The 22,122-nt window shown below is 37.1% G+C and overlaps 1 protein-coding gene across 4 annotated transcripts in view; it reads right to left on the bottom strand.

Moving 5' to 3' along the window:
- LOC110466467 (regulator of G-protein signaling 12-like) overlaps window positions 1–22,122 on the bottom strand; it is a 90,195-nt gene that overhangs the window by 59,922 nt on the left and 8,151 nt on the right. For all 4 annotated transcript variants that reach the window (XM_021522971.1, XM_021522974.1, XM_021522973.1 and 1 more), the window contains exon 2: window positions 13,746–16,162. In XM_021522971.1, coding sequence (XP_021378646.1) covers window positions 13,746–16,142 — 2,397 coding nt within the window. In that variant the 5' untranslated portion in view covers window positions 16,143–16,162. The remainder of the gene's footprint in view (window positions 1–13,745; window positions 16,163–22,122) is intronic.

Here is a 22,122-nt window from a genome sequence, read left to right as displayed (position 1 = left end):
TCTCACCAACCTAACACCTAATTTGTCTCCAGGTACAACAACCCCAACATCATTCTACCTACAGCATCCAATCTTATACCCATCTACCTATATCTATACAATCCAACCCCAACGTCATTCTACCTACAGCACCGTATCTTATACCCATCTACCTAGATCTATACAATCCAACCCCAACATCATTCTACCTACAACACCCAATCTTATACCCATCTACCTATATCTATACAATCTAACCCCAACATCATTCTACCTACAGCACCGTATCTTATACCCATCTACCTATATCTATACAATCCAACCCCAACATCATTCTACCTACAGCACCGTATCTTATACCCATCTACCTATATCTATACAATCCAACCCCAACATCATTCTAGCTACAGCACCGTATCTTATACCCATCTACCTATATCCATACAATCCAACCCCAACATCATTCTACCTACAGCATCCAATCTTATATCCATCTACCTATATCTATACAAGCCAACCCCAACATCATTCTACCTACAGCACCCAATTTTATACCCATCTACCTATATCTATACAATCCAAACCCAACATCATTCTACCTACAGCATCCAATCTTATATCCATCTACCTATATCTATACAAGCCAACCCCAACATCATTCTACCTACAGCACCCAATCTTATGCCCATCTACCTATATCTATACAATCCAACCCCAACCTCATTCTACCTACAGCACCCAATCTTATACCCATCTACCTATATCTACACAATCCAACCCCAACATCATTCTACCTACAGCACCGTATCTTATACCCATCTACCTATATCCATACAATCCAACCCCAACATCATTCTACCTACAGCCCCCAATCTTATACCCATCTACCTATATCTATACGATCCAACCCCAACATCATTCTACCTACAGCACCGTATCTTATCCCCATCTACCTATATCTATACAATCCAACCCCAACATCATTCTAGCTACAGCACCGTATCTTATACCCATCTACCTATATCAATACAATCCAACCCCAACATCATTCTACCTACAGCACCGTATCTTATCCCCATCTACCTATATCTATACAATCCAACCCCATCATCATTCTACCTACAGCACCCAATCTTATACCCATCTCCCTATATCTATATAATCCAACCCCAACATCATTCTACCTACAGCACCCAATCTTATACTCATCTACCTATATCTATACAATCCAACCCCAACCTCATTCTACCTACAGCACCCAATCTTATACCCATCTCCCTATATCTATATAATCCAACCCCAACATCATTCTACCTACAGCACCCAATCTTATCCCCATCTACCTATATCTATACAATCCAACCCCAACCTCATTCTACCTACAGCACCCAATCTTATACCCATCTCCCTATATCTATATAATCCAACCCCAACATCATTCTACCTACAGCACCGTATCTTATCCCCATCTACCTATATCTATACAATCCAACCCCATCATCATTCTACCTACAGCACCCAATCTTATACCCATCTACCTATATCTATACAATCCAACCCCAACATCATTCACACCATAATGTAATTCTCCATATTCTACTTATACCCCACCTCAACATCCCTATACCTCCTCACAACATATTTTTGTTTGCACTATCTTACAAAACAAAATGCTTTTCCAAACATACTTTTTACACAAAAGTTGTTTTATATCTAAAGCAAGGGAGTTAACTCCTACTGAATATGATACAACTTTTTAGGCTGTCTAAACATGCCTTTTATCTTAACACACCAATAAAAACTAAGCACCACTATAACTATAAACCAAAGTTCTTATCGAATGCAGTCTTAAATATTTAATATTTAAACAAACTTAAGTATTTGAATTCTTATTTAACTTAGATTAAATAGAATTTTGGAATCTTAAAACATTTAACTTTTCATTAGACATCCATCTCAAAATGTTCACATATCTTCAGCATGTTCTATTTTATTTAATATTTATCAATTTATAAGCCAGTCTAAATTAGAACACTGACAGGTCAGCAAGTGCCCCACCACGTGCCGGACCACCAATCTAAAAAAAATAGATTTTTGTTGGATTCTCGGATAATTAGGACTGTACATGTACACACCCTACTCCCCAGTCTATTCTTAGTAACAGTGACCTCCACCTAAACCTTAGAGAGAAAAACGAAAAAAAAACACCATTGTACATCTACATTTCATTATGTATCATCATGTCAAATTTTTTATCATATGTTATAAATAGCTTGAATTTTTAATCAGCTTTTAATCTTTACAGTTTCTTAATTTGTTTAACCCTTTCACCACTGTAGACCATAATGGACTAATCCATATGAATGCATGGTAGAGTCTACTAAAGTTACATAGGAATGCAAGGGTTAAGGCTTACTTCCCTTCTAGCCACCAATTAAACAATGAATCCTTATCAATGCCTTCATAATATACTGTAATATTTTCATTAATACACTGTATGTGAGGAGATACCTTGGTTCTAGGAGTCGCCCTTCTTCTGGTGTACATCTGGTGGCATTTGAGTAACTTAACAACCAAATAGTACCCAGTACTCCTAGGGAGGATATTAGCAGTTAGTCTCTCCTGATGCTTCTTACCGACCCATCATCTCTTTGAAACATTTCAGCATCCTTGAAATGACCTTATATCACATTATAGCTGTGATCATTTTTACAAGCCAGAGTTATCTCCCTTCCCAATTGGAAAATCGTTTATGAACCACTTAAAAGATCAAATATTATATATTCCAATTGAACAGATTTCACTTCCTTTAACATCCAAATTAGAGTATGTTGATGTACATTCAAATGAATTTAATCCACAAAGTTTAGATCAAAAAAGAAATTCACAGATGTGTTGCTCAAGCAGTCGTTACAATTTCAGTACATCACACTTGTACGCCAAAAACAGCACGCTACAGTGTACCTCGAGAACAGGAATTCATTCCACTGAAGTATTATCCAATATGTCAATGTTACAACATTTGAGAGGTACCAACAAATGTGTCTTACCTCATTGCCCTCATTGTCATCAACGCCCATGAGATTTTGTCATTATAATTGGAAACAGACACGAGATACTTCTCGTATTACCTGGCTTTGGACGGTACACAGATGCACGCTGTACACTGACATTTACATTATACATAGAATCCTTCAAAGCTTACAACTTACATCATATATATAACCAAAAAAACATAGACTTGGAAAAGACCTATGAATAAGTTATAAGTCAATTACGTTTTTATTTCATTTTGATAAGCATAAATCTTGTAAATCTCCTAACATAAATGCCCTTCTCTCTATTTATCTCATGCAGATATTGGTATTTAGCCTGGTTAAGTTGGAGTCATAACTCACATTTTTTGTTCCTAAATGGTTAACGTACTACTTCAACCGTACAAAGTACTTTCAATATAATTGACATTATTTACATATTCAATAATATAAAGAGTAACCCTGTATCTGAGTTATGAAACTGTATGTCTGTGGGAACATGGCTAACTGATTTAAAAAACAATGACAATTTAGTCTTGCTTGATCAAGGGTTCAGGTAAATTTATACACAAAATTGAATTATAAAATGTAACACTTTAAAAAAAAACAAGGATTGAAAAGTTATCCATACCAAGTACGAAACTTGCAACTTTGGATAATTTGGAACAATTAAACTGAGTTAAATGGGTGTAGGATAAAGGTCTCCGCACAGGTGTCTAATAACATCTACAGGACCAAATTGTGGGTCATTAGCGTCAGAACTTCACTATGAAAGCGGTGTCTGACAGGATAATTCCCCGATTATTCACCTTATAGATGAGGGGTGTATGTTACATGGTATTATTTCATGCTTCTCCCACAAAATCAAAGTAAACTTTAAATAATCAAGTACTTACAATTTTCTCCCATTCATACTCGGTGTTACTGGCAGCCATATCACAAAAGACATTGACAGCAGCTTTTACAAAATTTGATAAAGACACTAAATGGCCTAAAAGTTTGTGTATAAAATGTTATAATGGATATTTTGACTGGTATGTTATATATGTATACATGTATGTTTATAACAATCACTGTGAGTCATTAAACAACAGTTTATAATGAATGTGTAACTAGCATCCCCAAACATCGATGGTTATTTATAACTGGTCAAAAACTTTTCATGAAAGTGTTATTGTTATACCTTCACTAAAACATATAGATTCACGGCTAAAACTTATACCTTCACTAAACGATATAGCTTCACTGCTAAATTGTATACCTTCACTAACACATATAGATTCACGGCTAAAACTTATACCTTCACTAAAGCATGTAGCTTCACTGCTAAAACTTATACCTTCACTAAAGCATGTAGCTTCACTGCTAAATTGTATACCTTCACTAAAACATATAGATTCACGGCTAAAACTTATACCTTCACTAAAGCATGTAGCTTCACTGCTAAATTGTATACCTTCACTAAAATATTTAGATTCACCGCTAAAACTTATACCTTCACTAAAACATGTAGCTTCACTGCTAAATTGTATACCTTCACTAAAACATTTAGATTCACGGCTAAAACTTATACCTTCACTAAAGCATGTAGCTTCACTGCTTGTAAAGCTTACTCGCTAAAATGTAAAGCTTCACTGTTAAAATATATACCATTTCTGCTAAAATGCATACCTTCACTAAAATATGTAGCTTCACTGCTAAAACGTATAGCTTCACTGCTAAAATACACAGCTCAGTGCTAAAACACATAGCATCACTGCTAAAACACAGAGTTTTAGTGCTGAAATAGACTGTTTCACAGCTCTAACTTTAAACAAGAGGCCCAAAGGGCCTGTATCGCTCACCTGTTTCTTTTGTTACATGCAACTGACATATAGGTTACTAAGACCAAATTTGGTAACTAGAACACCAGACATTTTAACATCTCTTAAACGGTTCTGAAGATATTGTTGTTTGAAACTTGAAATTTTACTTTTAAAGCTTTTAACCCATTTTGACCTTTGACTCCTGACTTGCACTTAAGAGTTGACCTTTGACCTCATAACTGTAATAAAGAAAACAATTCACACAGCTGGTCTACATAACCTACCCAAGTATCATGACTCTAGTCCAAATGGTTCTTAGGGTATTGTTGTTTGAAGTTTTTAACATATTTGACCACTGTGACCTTGAAAGTAGGTCAAGGTCATTTTCATAAGGAAGCTTTATAGCACTTCATCCCAGGTACCTACTGGCCAAATATCATGACCCTGGGCCTTATGAAATTTTAGAAGATTGTTAAAGCCTTTGACCCATGTATGTTGACCTTTGACCTCGAATAGCATTTAAAGTTGACCTTTGACCTCATAACTGTAACGGAGAAAAATATTTGAACAGCTAGTCTACATTACATACCCAAGTATCATGACTCTAGTTCAAATGGTTCTTAATAAGGATATAGTTGTTTGAAATTTTTAACATATTTGATCCCTGTGACCTTCAAAGCAGGTCTAGGTCTTTTTAATGAGGAAACATTATAGCACTATATCCCAGGTACTTACTGGCCAAATATCATGAGCCTGGGCCTTATGGAACTTGAAAAGAAGATTGTTAAAGCTTTTAACCAAAGTTGACATTTGACCCCCAACTAGCACTTAAAGTTGACCTTTGACCTCATAACTGTAACTGAAAAAAATATTTGTACTGCTGGTCTACATAACATACCCAAGTATCATGACTAGATCAAATGTTTTTTAGATTATTGTTGTTTGAAATTGTTTACCATATTTGACCGCTGTGACCTTGAAAGTAGGTCAAGGTCATTTTAATAAGGAAAGTTTATAGCACTCCATCCCAGGTACCTACTGGCCAAATATCATTACCCTAGGTGCTACAGTTCTGCAGAAGAAGTCGTTCAAAAGAAAAAGTTGACGGACGGACGCCGCAGTACGGCATAAGCTCACATGGCCCTTTGGGCCAGGTGAGCTAAACACCCATAGCACCACTGCTGAAACATATAGCTTTCCTGCTAAAACATAAAATTTCACTCGTACTGCAAAAATACAAATTTCTGCTTCCACAAAATTTACACAAACTACTTCATCTTCGAAGAAAAATGTTAAGTTCTAAAAAGAAATCATGCAGCAGTATAATGTTAAAAGTGAATGGTTTCAATCTCAACCGTTACGCTCTTCAAAAATTGTTCCAGTACAATGTACCACTATTGCTCAACCTTTTGATTGGTCCGTTTTTTACGTCTGGAACCAATTAAATAGATATGTAGCTTAACTATCAGATTTAGTCATGAGAAAATCAAAGGATTTAGAATTAAGTAGAAATGTGAATTGAGAGTCAAAACCCTTGGATTAAAAAGAGGGTCAATTAATTTATTACAAGTTTCAAAGAAAGGGATATTTTTCATTGTGCTAAATAGTAAACATTTCTGAAATCACTTTTTGAGGACATCTACATCACATAGTACTGAGCACGACCTACCATAGATGCAGTGTTATCATACTCTACACCAGGAATGTTGGGTACAAGTAAGTACTGTGGTGTTGACACGGTGGCTGAGAACACCTCCGGTCATAATACTGGTGATTTACCAGTACATTCACTACCACAGCTTCCAAACAGGTCATCTATACGATGTTATTATTTCATGATTGATCCCTTTATTTAAAAACATTCTTTAAATATTAGGTCTACACAAATATGGGGAAAATAAGTACACGGCTACAGTGTTACCTGTCTAAATTAAATATGACTTAGACCGAAAAATAATTCCACTTTAAACAGGGTCCGGTTTATATATTTAATACATAAATTAATATACACTTACAGTGTAGCACTGATGCAAAAACAGAAGATAAAATATTCAATTTTAGGTTTCATTATTTACAATTAATTACAATGAACATGCATGGCAGCAGATCGTATATTTTATGCCTTGAAAAAAACTTAACAACCAGGGGATAAAGTCCTACAGATAGTAGTGTGGGGCCAGATCCTAGAGATAATACTGGTGGCATGCTGGTGTTTTTTCCTTCATGCCCAATAAGTATATAGATGGTGAAATGATGAGGATCTCAACTGTTTTCAAGTTATGAGCCAAGAACTTGGTGTAAAATGTTTGCACTAATGGTCTTCATAACATAGTGAAATCTCATGGCTCTAGACCCTACGATAACTCAAATAAGGTTTCTTGTATTTATAACATATTTGATCCCAGCAACCTTGAAAGAGAGTCCTGGTCCTTGATAGGAGGAAACTTTATAGCAAAGATATATATTTGATCCTGGTGAGCTCTCAAAGTTGACCTTTAATGTGATAAAAAAAAAATAAGAAAAAGATTTCCACTGCTGCTTTTAAAATCATAACCAAGTATCATGGCTCTATAGACTTAAAGATTCTTTAGAAACTGTTGTTTGAAGTTTTTGACATATTTGACCTCTGTGACCTTGAAAGTAAGTCCAGGTCGTCATTATGAATAAAAATGTATACCAAGCCCTCCAAGGTATACTAGCCAAACATCAAGACTCTGGGTTTTTCAGATTTTAAGAAGAAGTTGCCCATAGAAAAAGGTTGATGGATGGACTCTCTGCCGATATTGCACAATAAGCTCATAGGCACTTCATGCCAGATGGGCTTACATCACATGAATGGAAGTATGAAAGTTGCTTAACTTCTAAATATGTTTCTTGTATAATAGTTTCTTATATTTCAAAAGATACTGATCAGTAAGTTTTACATATTTTAAAAGAGCTCCATCATAGGAAACCGATCAGACAGTTTTAGATACTCCTACAAACTATATACCTTTAATTGTCCTCGTATGCTCTTGGTCCTCCGAACCGAAAGTCGCAGACTCTGAAACCTCGGCAGCCGGGGCGATGACATTTGTACAAATAAGTATTCAACCCAACGTACAGAAACTACAATAAGCAAGGCTACGATCATAAATCCTTAGACACTGCTTTTTCCATTGACATCATCCAGCACATTCTCTTTTACCACACCTTACAGAGACATATGAGAAACTGAACTTGTCAGAAACATTGAAACAACTGTTTTGTGTAAATTTCCCAATTTTCATGTGATTTGTTTTTTAGCGATCACTTGAATCAGGTCCCACGTTTGTATTACAGATATCTATATATAATGTACATGATTGTGGTGGGGTTTTAATGTATCCTGTCAGGGTTTACTACAGCTGTGCTGGGGTGACGGAGTGTCCTATAAGTGAAGTATCCTGACTTAACTATTGGCCGACTTCCTGAGGTGAGACAGGAAATCTAGGAAAACAACAGTGGTGAAATGTGTGTATAGAAAGTGAACCTGCCCCTTTGTTTATAAAAAGAAACCCAAATTCAGAATGTTACTATCAACAGCTTCAGAACGTCAGAGTCACCAACTTCAGAACGTCAGAATCACCAACTTCAGAACGTCAGAGTCACCAACTTCTGACACTAGTACTCGTGATCATGCACTTCAGGACTCCTAATTACTGAATACCGGGAAATTTTCGCCCAGTCAAATTTTTGCAATCCTTTTTCGTCCAATATTAAATTCGTCATTTACATTTCATTACTCTGTATATTATTTTTGTTTACAAATGGTCGCTCTAATGATAAAGTTTGCCTCATTTAGGAGGGCGAAAAAGGCAAAATTAAACTGAAGGGAAGATTTTCTCAGTATACAGTATTCTCCTTATGTCAATTTTTCAAGTCATCATTGTTCGTTTAAAAATGAATTATTTACATTTGAAAAGATATGTCGAATCCTATCTGAGAACAGAAGCCAAGGTTGCTTTATAGTGAGTAGAGGAACGTGTCCATTAATTTCACCAATCAAGTAATGAACCAACTAAGGAACTTTGATATTCGGAAGGGATAGATATTTCTTTTAATCAGTATTGTTCTTATATCAAATGATGTACCAAAAAACAATTTCTAGCACACTCTTCTTTTGATGATTCCATAAAAAATATCCTTCATCCCCGGATCCCAACCACAACATATTAATATGAGGCCCAAAGGCAATTATAGCTCAACTGCTATGGTGTTGTACTTATATTACAAGAAATAGACAGATAGATTTGATAAACTTGTGTACATTTTTAATTTTGCATAAATGTATGTTTCTCAGCATTTAATGAATATGGGTCAAAGGATTTTAATTTCATTTGGTAAACCGTCTGTAGCAACCTTTGGCCAAGGAGACTTGTCATAGTATTTATAAACAGAAGGTGTGGCAACCTTTGGGGCAGGGGTGTTGAGCCTGATAATGAAAACACATATTGATAAATCATTAAAAAAACTGATTTCTTGGTTATGGATTAAGGGAGTTTAACTTAATCAATTGCTGTTGACAGTTCCAAAATGGCGGTTTCAGGAAATACCTTATAATTGTCACCAGTAATTGTCGGAACAACATCTGACTGAGCTTGTAACAAGAAGATATGGAATATGTATCCCCTGCTTTCAGACAATGTTCAATCTGTTATTCTTTCTAACTGACCAATAAGTGGACCATTTTCAATTTTCAGGGGAGCTACAGACAGACAGAAGAATAAATGGACAAATAGACAGATGCACCAAAATTAATACTGGATGGATTAAAAACCTCCCTCCCTCACCCCCGACCCTGCCCAATTATTTTCTGAAAGTCACGATAACAGTAATTGACCAATAGGTGACAATGACCATGGCTATCTGTCTGATAGAGGTCAGTTGTTACTCTGTATAAACCTGACTTTAAGTGACTGATCAGTCATCATTCTCTGTAAACTGTTACAACAGAAGGGTCTGTATACAAGCTTCCTTTATCTCAAGTACATACAATACACTAATTTTCCTGTAGATACTCTGCACGTTTAGTGAGAAATATAATTAAGCAATATCATAGTGACCACACAGATAGGCTTAATGTACTTCAGAACGAACATGACTTTTTTGGGTGTGTTTTTTAAGGACGTGAAATTATCCTGTGATTTTCCAACAAACATTTGTAATGACAGTATAAGTCCCTATTCCAAGAACCCAGATCTAGAGTTTATTTGGATTGAGTGAACAGAGAAATCATCCCAAAGGACAGACAGTGAATACATAAACTTTGTTTGGAAGCGTATGTAAAACATAAGAAGACTTTTATATTTTCAGAGACTCAGTTATGAAGTCTGTTCATTAAGATGGTGAAAAATCCTCAAATTCCTAGTTCATCACGTGATTATTGTATTAGACAGTGAATAATCTTCAAATTCCTAGTTCATCATGTGATTATTGTATTAAACAGTGAATAATCCTCAAATTCCTAGTTCATCACGTGATTATTGTATTAGACAGTGAATAATCCTCAAATTCCTAGTTCATCACGTGATTATTGTATTAAACAGTGAATAATCCTCAAATTCCTAGTTCATCACGTGATAATTGTATTAGACAGTGAAAAATCCTCAAATTCCTAGTTCATCACGTGATTATTGTATTAGACAGTTTCCCACGTGACTGTTGTATACAATCTTCTGACTGTCCTATCCTTGTGTGCCTCATGTCTAATCATCCATCTATATAAACTGTTTAACAAAATCTAATGTATTCCATTGGTCAATCACATATTACTATGATCTGTGTTTCCTGAAACTCCAGAATGACCATTTTCTTTAAATCCCCGCCCCCCCCCCCCCCCCCCCCCCTCGCCAAACAGCTGCATGGCTGAGCGACCATTTTCTTTAAATCAACTCCCCTCGCCAAACAGCTGCATGGCTGTGTATCCATTTTCTTTAAATCAACCCCCCTCGCCAACCAGCTGCATGGCTGTGTGACCATTTGCTTTAAATCAACCCCCCTCGCCAAACAGCTACATGGCTGTGTGACCATTTTCTTTAAATCACCACCCCTCGCCAAACAGCTGCATGACTATGTGACCATTTTCTTTAAATCAACCCCCCTCGCCAAACAGCTGCATGACTGTGCATGTACCACCTTTTTCAAGGAATATTCTATATAGGTATAGGGGAACAAAATAAGGAAAACTATCACATATACTCCTAAATAAAAATCCATGATGAATGCTGATGATACACACAAAGGGCAATAACTCTTGACTGACTTTGGATGTTGTTTGCAAAATGGTAATTGTCTCAATCACATGTGTTCATGTTATTTTTTACCAGATTTTTTTCATTTTACGTGCTGTCAAAAAGTAAGAAAATCCACGGATTTTGTCGCCAAAATATCTCCCATCTAACCAATCCCCAGGAAAACAAATTTTTACTGTCTATTTTTTTTGGAATACATATAATATTTCATTGAATTGTATATGAAAGATTGCAGACATACTTGTTTTAGATTTAGCTGTTCAAGGTATATTTTCTACAAAACAACTTATGATTGGCTACACATGTTACCTAACAACCAGTAGATATTGTTGTTGACAGCGTGTATACATTATGGAAGATCCCCAAACACAAAGGATATAAAAAAAAATACTGCACACAGGATATGCAATGACAACCCAAGATTTTACAGTACAGATGGGATACAATTTAAGTTATGAAAATAGAATTTTAAATTCTGATAAAATTTTAATGTGTTTAGTGTCATTGTTAGGTATCGTTCAGTTACACATTTGTACATATTTATAAAATAATATGTGTTTGTAGCAATAGAAATGCTTTATCTCATCTAATAATGAACACTAATGCAAGATAATCAATTTCAAACAATACTGTTTTGGAAACAAATTTATCATTACATTGCTTATTTTCTTGAACACAAATGATTTTTGCATAAGTGTGTAAGAGTTGCTTCCCCTTAACTTCAAAGCGCTGTTGACCTACAGTATGATATTTAATATTTCACACTTGAGTCTGACTGGAAAAAATGTTGGTCAGTCATAAAATTACGGTTGACTTGGTAGACATACTTGCCAACTCTCCCTATTTAGAAGGGAGAGTCCCGATTTTGGACCCTTAAATTTAGCATTTTCAACCAGTGAATTTGTTAATCTATTCCTATATTCTAAGATCTAATGATTTCATCTAATAACTCAAAATATGTCATTTTAAAGGGTTATTTTGTCTCTAGGGGGTATATACAAAATTTTATTTAGGTTTTAAATTTGAGAGTTCAGAATTTCCCCCATAGAAATCTCAAAAACTTAGCAAGTATGGGTAGATAAACTATGATGCGTTGTCTCTATTTAAAATTCTAATTCAAGCAATTTCACATTTGTATCATTAATTGGATCTAAGGATTTTCTTGTCGTAAATCTCATGATAAAAATTATGTTATAACACACAGATTTAAAAAAGACTTTATAATAACTTATAAATACTACTTTTGATCAAAGATGTGCAATGTACGAAGCATATTACAAAATACAACAATAATTGTTTCTAAATATTAAACAACAGTTCAATTCCATAGGGAAAATAGATAAATGATAAAACAATTTGTCGCAAAAATTATGACTTTTTGAATCTATGACTTCATAAATTCAACAAAACATTATGATGTCATATTTTTTGTACGATGGTTCGTCTACTTCCGAAGAAGCATGATAGACGTAGCTTTAATCCATCATTGACTTTCGCCCTTGAAGAAGGCCAGAAGGATGAAATATTTGGACTGAAAGCAATTGCTTAATCATATTTTTATATGACTTACAACTACTGTTTATGATAAAAAATACTGCGATATAATGAATATATATTACTGTTTATCACACGGGATGTCCCCTAAGTAATATTTTAACCCAAGCTATAAGAACTAACAGACTTCAAAACTAGATAACAAACAAAACAGAAGGATTGTCATCTGATGACTTCAGTAACCAGCCACAGAAACGTTAGGAGAAAACAAATCGGACAACAGTATCAAACTACTTGAGTGCCTAACACTGAAGTCTGACCATCAAACAGATTACTGTCGGCTGTGATTCCGCTACGATCCTGACCCAATGTCTGAGCTAAAATAGTGTGGTATTTATAGCAATACCTATTGTTGCCTTTGTTTATTGACAAACAGGTATGTCCCTATTGTAATTTGATGGAATTGTCTAGACCTTAGAGCCAGTTAAACTAAGGTGAATACACTGAATACACACACTTCCATTGTCACAAGATCTGTGTCAGTGGTATTTTTTTCTTTCATCGTTTCCGGCTGTTCTCGTTTATATTTGTCAGCGCTTTGTTACATGATTACAAGGACATGATGTATAACTATCTGTTCTTACCTGTTTTGAACTTACATACCACCATCTGTACTTAACTCTTTTTAAATAAATGATCTGTTTTCAAATTTGTCTATTGTTCAAACCATCGTGTAGATGTAAAAGTTATGGATATGTTTTCAGTTTATGTGCGTTCTTTTAATTTATCATAATCCAGCAGTCCAATCACACTTTTGAAAAGAGGATTAGTATGATTTTAATGATATTAAGTGATGTATTAATTGGGTGTAATTGTAATACCAAAAGGGATAAAAGACTCTATTAATCTCTGGTATGTTTCATTGAAAACGAGAAATCTTTTATTCAGGTTTCATCAATAAATCACTTACAACAGCAGTAAAGATAGGTGGTAAATCACATGCTGATTGCAAATTGTTGTTTGTTACAGGTACAATGTTATTTTGGAAAGGACCAATCTTCTATCAAATTTTAAAAATAATTCTGAAAGTGAACAAATAGTTTAGGATATCTGGAGCTTGTTACAAACATCTAGTTCTGAATAAAAAACAAATAACTTACCGATTTCCTTTTAGTCTCGACATCATATTTCCTGTTGGTCTCTGCCGGGGACGATATTCTAAGGGCGCTATTCTGCTCAAACTGCTCAATGAGACCCCCCATGCAACTGGTGTTGGCTGGGTCATCAACAAAGGAGTTATTAAAAGTGGGTGGGGCCGAGGGTGACCGCAGCTGATGAAACGGGGGTGGAAGAAAGGCCCTTGGGCTTAACTTTTTACCGTCCAAATCAACTGCCTCTGCTTTGTTCCGAGACTCCCTGGTGAAGCTATCATCCCAAAACTGTTTACTTGGGGCAGAGATCGGTCTGTTCATATCTGAAGGTCGGTGAAGGTCAGGGTTGGACGCTGACCGGTATATGTCACTTCCCTGAGAGGTCGATGACTCCTGGTCACTACTGATCCCTTGACTGGACATTGGTGTTCTCTGAGCCTTAAGGATCTTTTGGGTATTGACCCTCATACTGGCTGCACTGTTGTGCATGTCAAGACCATCACTGGAATGAGTTCTGGCCCCTGGGGTCAAGGTCGGGTCAGGCATAGCCCTAATGTTCAGTTTATCGTTGGAATTTGTTTTCATAAAATGTATATCATCTGTACTACACACGGATACATTGAGGCGTGCCCTGATATCTGGGTGTGTGAACATTTTATGGGTGTCGCGTATAGGTGTGGGCATACATTGGTTGTCAGGTGAGGAATGATTTATGTGAGCATGCATGCCATTGTGTATGGGTTGCTGTGGTGTGGGTGGTGGACCCGGCGGCGGTGGCATGTCCACCACATAAACGTTATCATTATTCGATGCCTCATCTCGCCCAAAGCCAAGACCACTGTCACTATTACTACTGTTGCTATGGCTACGCTCGACAGCCCTTGAGGGGTCAGCAAAAGCCTGAGACAAGGCAACCTCATTGTCAAGACTAACACCAGGGCGATTTTTGTACAGATTTGTGATAGCCATGATGACAGGCGTGGCAGACTTGGGGAACTCATTGCAGCTTTGTCTCTCGCCGCCACTCGTACACGCAATTCCAAATGTCTTTGCCTTTGCCGCATGCATATTGTGTGACCTCATTTCTGAGTCCACCATGAACACATGACAAGATCCACTGGGAGTCGATTCCTCCTGACTGCCATTATCACTACTGGCATCATCACTGCTCGTACTGTGTAACGTCACAATGCCAAAGAATCGTTTGTCGTCAGGAGAGATGCCACTAAATGTCAATCGGTCAGCAGGATAGTGTGCGACCGTGGTCCCCATACTATTGGTCAATTTAACCCCATCCTCTGTGACCTCCATCAGAACAAGGGTGTGTATCTTCTGTTCCACCCGTAGTCTCCTCACAGCGTTGCGTATGGACTGAATTTTGATATGAGGTTTATTAGCGTCACTTGGCATCTCTATTGACCCAATATATCCAACAACAACTCTCACATTCTCAGTATCAGCATTAAGCAAACTCTCTTCGTCATCACCATCCTCATCATCATCTTCCATTGCGATGAAAGCATTGTTGGCAGTGGTGTTAGTAACAGATGTTTTCATGATGGCACTTATGCTAGACCCTGCTAGTGAAGTGTTAAAATGTGCATGATCTTTTGGTTGACGAGAGTGGTAGTTATGACGACTACCCACAGGTCTCTGTCTTGGTTCTCTTGCACTCTGCGCGGTGCTCTTTACGATTGCCTGTTTGGCCTGAAAGTTGAAGGCAGGAGTTGCATGAACTGAAGCCACAGTACTTTGCTTATCAACAGACCACGACCCAGCTAACAGAGGTGTACTGTGATTGGTAGGTGCTTTATATGTATTCTCCGCCCCTACTGGCGTATGAAGGCGTGGCTTAATGGCAGATGTGAACTTAAAATTGGAATGTTCGTATCTGTGAAGATGACTGTCCTTGTTGTGTCTGTGATCACCTCCAAAGCTGTGTTTGTCTCTTTGGTTACATTCTCCCAATATTTTGTCACCATGACGACTGCCCCCTACTCCAGGTGCTCGTGTCCTTACACGGTTCGGGTACCGTGCCTTAGTCCTATGGTGGTACTCATCGTCAGATGAATCAGAACTGTTATAGTTCTCTGCCACCTGTAAGGTCAGAGTCCCAGTTGACATACCAACCATTCTGACGACATCGTCATGAGGAGCCTTGGTGACGTTTTCGTTGTTAACAGATACTAGATAGTCACCAGCCTTAAGTCCTGCCTCCTCTGCCTTACTTCCTCCCACAATACAACTCAATACACATGGATGTTGTCCGGATATTGTAAACCCATATCCTGACCGCCCCCTTGTTACCGACACTGTCTTGGTCCCATGGATTGGCCGCTTTTTGCGTCGTTTTGAATGAGAGCTTGATCCTGGTGCTGATGCAGACCCTGGATTGTAAGGCATCATGGTTGGTGTGTCACATGTACCTGTAACAACAAAATACATTGTTATAATATTTCCTATATATTACACACTTTACCTTAACCGGTAAGGTTTTACAAGGAACTGAATACATGAACAGGAAGACTACCGGTACACTGGACAATACCTTATGGCTTAAACCAATACTTTTTAGAACTACAAAGCAAAAAAGAATGTACTTCATACAGTGTTAAAAAAAAATCACATCAAGGAGTCTGAACTAACTAATTTAGCCAGTTGAAAAGTTTTACAACTGAAAATTTCATTCGCTAAATCAGCAATACGCTTGTAAACTTAATTTTCGTCAATATAATATGAACATCAACAAATGAAACTGATAACTTATTGTGTAAAACAACCAATCAATAGGATCTGAAGGGTAAACATCTTGGTGAGCATCAATATATGCTTGTTTTCATAGAGGCAGAAAACCTATTTGCAAAATCTTTTGCGTGAGGTGATATTTGACCTAGCATACTACACACATACATTGAATGGGTGATGCCATTTTATTTTATTTGTTTCATAGACATAACAATATACAGTGCTAGATTTCCTCTTTTTTATTTCAACCTCTGTACATTAAATCTCCATTTTATGTACTGTTGAAGAGAAATTACAATTTTATAATACTTATAACACACACTACAGATAAACCAGTAATTAGTGGTTAAAGGGAAGGTTGTATAGCTCAGACTAAGTGCTTATAAAGCACAAGTGTACAGATTTTATATAGTTAAACTTACAAGTGAAACATATACATGTACCCGCATATCCATGAATCATCACATTTTTTATTGAAATTTCCACCCAACATCATATTCCTTTAAAACACTCTCCCATGCTTAATTTGATACATTGATAAGACCTAATCTACCCGGTAGTCGTGTATATAATGTGTATAAAATCTATATATGTACACGAAATAATATACAAATGTACCTACTTAACACTTGCTGTCTTCCTGTGAGACTACCTGTCCCTATTGTGTCCCGAGCCTGGCTAGAATAACTGGTATAATACACTTTAACATATATCTGGGTTACATTACAGATCCTAAATAAACTTATACACTACCCAGCCCAAGTTTATCTACCATGTAGCTTAAGGGAATCAAATGTATATCATGTATACAAAGTTCTAGTCCTGCTAAAAGCTTACGATGTGTTGTAAATGGTTGCCTTAAACATGTCACTTGCTCTTAAAGAAAGACAAATATTTTGTGCAAATTTAGAGTGCATTATGAATACCCACTATGATATGATCCAGGTATTGTTATCAATATAAGCTGTACATTTACATCAAAGGTAATACTGTGACATTTATAGCTTCCTACATTTATAATCTAGGTGGGGTTTTTACCCCATCATTCTGTGTATCATTACCTACTGTAGAAGTCATGTTAATTTATTGTAATTTAATAGACACAGACTGGTACAATCCTGTGTATAATATCTCATACTAAACAGTGTTACAGGGTTTCATGGTATCTCATACTAAACAGTGCTACATGGGGTTTCATGGTATCCCATACTAAACAGTGTTACAGGGTTTCATGGTATCTCATACTAAACAGTGCTACATGGGGTTTCATGGTATCCCATACTAAACAGTGTTACAGGGTTTCATGGTATCTCATACTAAACAGTGCTACATGGGGTTTCATGGTATCCCATACTAAACAGTGTTACAGGGTTTCATGGTATCTCATACTAAACAGTGCTACATGGGGTTTCATGGTATCCCATACTAAACAGTGTTACAGGGTTTCAGGGTATCTCATACTAAACAGTGTTACAGGGTTTCATGGTATCCCATACTAAACAGTGCTACAGGGTTTCATTAACAGTGTTACGTGGATTTCATGGTATCTCATACTAAACAGTGTTACGGGGGTTTCACTTTCAGGGTATCTAATACTAAACAGTGTTACAGGGTTTAATTGTATCTCATACTAAACAGTGTAACAGGGGTTTCAGGCTATCCCATACTAAACAGTATTACAGTGGTTTCAGGGTATCTCATACTAAACAGTGTTAAAGGGGTTTAAGGGTATCTCATACTAAATAAACAGTGTTACGGGGGTTTCAGGGTACCCCATACTAAACAGTATTACAGTGGTTTCAGGGTATCCCATACTAAACAGTGTTACGGGGGTTTTAGGGTATCCAATACTAAAAAGTGTTACAGGGTTTCAGGGTATCTCATACTAAACAGGGTTACAGGGTTTCATGGTATCCCATACTAAACAGTGTTATGTGGGTTTCATGGTATCCCATACTAAACAGTGTTACAGGGTTTCATGGTATTCCATACTTAACAGTGTTATGTGGGTTTCAGGGTATCTCATACTAAACAGTGTTACAGGGTTTCATGGTATTCCATAGTTAACAGTGTTATGTGGGTTTCAGGGTATCTCATACTTAACAGTGTTACAGGGTTTCATGGTATTCCATAGTTAACAGTGTTATGTGGGTTTCAGGGTATCTCATACTAACCAGTGTTACAGGGTTTCATGGTATCCCATACTAAACAGTGTTATGTTGGTTTCATGGTATCCCATACTAAACAGTGTTATGTGGGTTTCATGGTATCCCATACTAAACAGTGTTACAGGGTTTCATGGTATCTCATACTAAACAGTGTTACATGGTTTCAGGGTATCTCATACTAAACAGTGTTATGAGGGTTTCATGGTATCTCATACTAAACAGTGTTATGGGGGTTTCATGGTATTTCATACTAAACACTTTTACAGGGTTTCAGGGTATCCATACTAAACAGTGTTACAGGGTTTCAGGGTATCTCATACTAAACAGTGTTATGGGGGTTTCATGTTATCTCATACTAAACAGTGTTATGGGGTTTCAGGGTATCCCATACTAAACAGTGTTATGGGGGTTTCAGGGTATCCCATACTAAACAGTGTTATGCATGTTTCAGGGCATCTCATACTAAACAGTGTTACAGGGTTTCAGGGTATCCCATACTAAACAGTGTCATGTGGGTTTCATGTGTCTCATACTAAACAGTGTTACATGGGGTTTCAGGGTATCCCATACTAAACAGTATTACGGGGGTTTCACTTTCAGGGTATCTCATACTAAACAGTGTTATGGGGATTTCATGGTATCTCATACTAAACAGTGTTACAGGGTTTCAGGGTATCCATACTAAACAGTGTTACAGAGGTTTCAGGGTATCTCATACTAAACAGTGTTACAGGGGTTTCAGGGTATCTCATACTTAACAGTATTACGTGGGTATTATGGTATCTCATACTAAATAGTGCTACATAGGGTTTCATGGTATCTCATACTAAACAGTGTTACATGGTTTCAGGGTATCCCATACTAAACAGCGTTATGGGGTTTCAGGGTATCTCATACTAAACAGTGTTACAGGGTTTCACTTTCAGGGTATCCCATACTAAACAGTGTTATGGGGGTTTCATGGTATCTCATACTAAACACTGTTACAGGGTTTCATGGTATCTCATACTAAACACTGTTACAGGGTTTCAGGGTACCCATACTAAACAGTGTTACAGGGTTTCACTTTCAGGGTATCTCATACTAAACAGTGTTATGGGGGTTTCATGTTATCTCATACTAAACAGTGTTATGGGGTTTCAGGGTATCCTATACTAAACAGTGTTATGGGGTTTCAGGGTATCCCATACTAAACAGTGTTACAGGGTTTAATTGTATCCCATACTAAACAGTGTTATGGGGGTTTCAGGGTAACCATACTATACAGTGTTAAAGGGTTTCAGGGAATCCCATACTAAACAGTGTTATGTGGGTTTCATGGTATCTCATACTAAACAGTGTTACAGGGTTTCAGGGTATCCCATACTAAACAGTGTTATGCGTGTTTCAGGGGATCTCATACTAAACAGTGTTACAGGGTTTCAGGGTATCCCATACTAAACAGTGTTATGTGGGTTTCATGGTATCTCATACTAAACAGTGTAACAGGGTTTCAGGGTCTCCCATACTAAACAGTGTTAGGTGGGTTTCATGTTATCTCATACTAAACAGTGTTACAGGGTTTCAGGGTATCCCATACTGAACAGTTTTATGCGTGTTTCAGGGGATCTCATACTAAACAGTGTTACAGAGTTTCAGGATATCCCATACTAAACAGTGTTATGTGGGTTTCATGGTATCTCATACTAAACAGTGTTACATGGGGTTTCAGGGTATCCCATACTAAACAGTGTTACAAAGTTTCACTTTCAGGGTAACCATACTTAACAGTGTTATGTGGGTTTCAGGGTATCCATACTAAACAGTGTTACGGGGGTTTCAGGGTATCCATACTAAACAGTGTTACATGGTTTCAGGGTATCTCATACTAAACAGTGTTACGGGGGTTTCAGGGTAACCATACTATACAGTGTTACAGGGTTTCAGGGTATCCATACTAAACAGTGTTACGGGGGTTTCAGGGTATCCATACTAAACAGTGTTACAGGGTTTCAGGGTATCCATACTAAACAGTGTTACAGGGTTTCAGGGTATCTCATACTAAACAGTGTTATGGGGGTTTCATATTATCTCATACTAAACAGTGTTATGGGGTTTCAGGGTATCCCATACTAAACAGTGTTATGTGGGTTTCATGGTATCTCATACTAAACAGTGTTACATGGGGTGTCAGGGTATCCCATACTAAACAGTGTTACGGGGGTTTCAGGGTATCTCATACTAAACAGTGTTACAGGGTTTCATGGTATCTCATACTAAACGGTGTTACAGGGTTTCAGGGTATCCATACTAAACAGTGTTACAGGGTTTCAGGGGATCTCATACTAAACAGTGTTACAGGGGTTTCATGGGATCTCATACTAAACAGTGTTACAGGGTTTCATGGTATCTCATACTTAACAGTGTTACAGGGTTTCATGGTATCTCATACTAAACACTGTTACAGGGTTTCATGGTATCTCATACTAAACGGTGTTACAGGGTTTCAGGGTATCCATACTAAACAGTGTTACATGGTTTCATGGTATCTCATACTAAACAGTGTTACATGGTTTCAGGGTATCTCATACTAAACAGTGTTATGTGGGTTTCATGTTATCTCATACTAAACAGTGTTACGGGGGTTTCAGGGTAACCATACTTAACAGTGTTACAGGGTTTCAGGGTATCCATACTAAACAGTGTTACAGGGTTTCAGGGTATCTCATACTAAACAGTGTTACAGGGGTTTCATGGTATCTCATACTAAACAGTGTTACAGGGTTTCATGGTATCTCATACTTAACAGTGTTACAGGGTTTCATGGTATCTCATACTAAACAGTGTTACAGGGGTTCATCGTATCTCATACTAAACAGTGTTACAGGGTTTCAGGGTATCTCATACTAAACAGTGTTATGGGGGTTTCAGGGTATCTCATACTAAACAGTGTTATGGGGGTTTCAGGGTATCTCATACTAAACAGTGTTATGTGGGTTTCATGGTATCTCATACTAAACAGTGTTACAGGGTTTCAGGGTATCCATACTAAACAGTGTTACAGGGGTTTCAGGGTATCTCATACTAAACAGTGTTATGGGGGTTTCAGGGTATCCCATACAAACATTGTTACGAGAGTTTCAGGATATCTCGGCACCTCTGACAAGCAGGGTTAACATTTGACACTTGTCTGGTAGATTTCAGCAACATTTCCTATCACTTAACCATAACCCTATTGTGATCTAGTTTTACATACATGGTCCCTATATATTCATTACTTTTTCTTTTCTATTCCATGCTGACGACCTTCAGAAAGTACTAATTCTATTACCTTGGTAACATTACCGTACAACAGCATGTAGGACAAGCAAATGATATATCCAAACAGTCCTAAGTGGATTATCAAGCACATCAAGAAGACTGAAAGGTAAGCATGTACCTGACTATACCCCCACCCCGGAATGGTCTATTTTTGGTAACCTTGACCTGATCAG

Source organism: Mizuhopecten yessoensis, unplaced genomic scaffold (assembly GCF_002113885.1).
Source record: "Mizuhopecten yessoensis strain PY_sf001 unplaced genomic scaffold, ASM211388v2 scaffold11133, whole genome shotgun sequence".
Taxonomy (NCBI): Eukaryota; Metazoa; Mollusca; class Bivalvia; order Pectinida; family Pectinidae; genus Mizuhopecten; species Mizuhopecten yessoensis.
The sequence above is the reverse complement of the archived record's forward strand: the minus strand, read 5'-3'. Positions and strand labels throughout refer to the sequence as shown.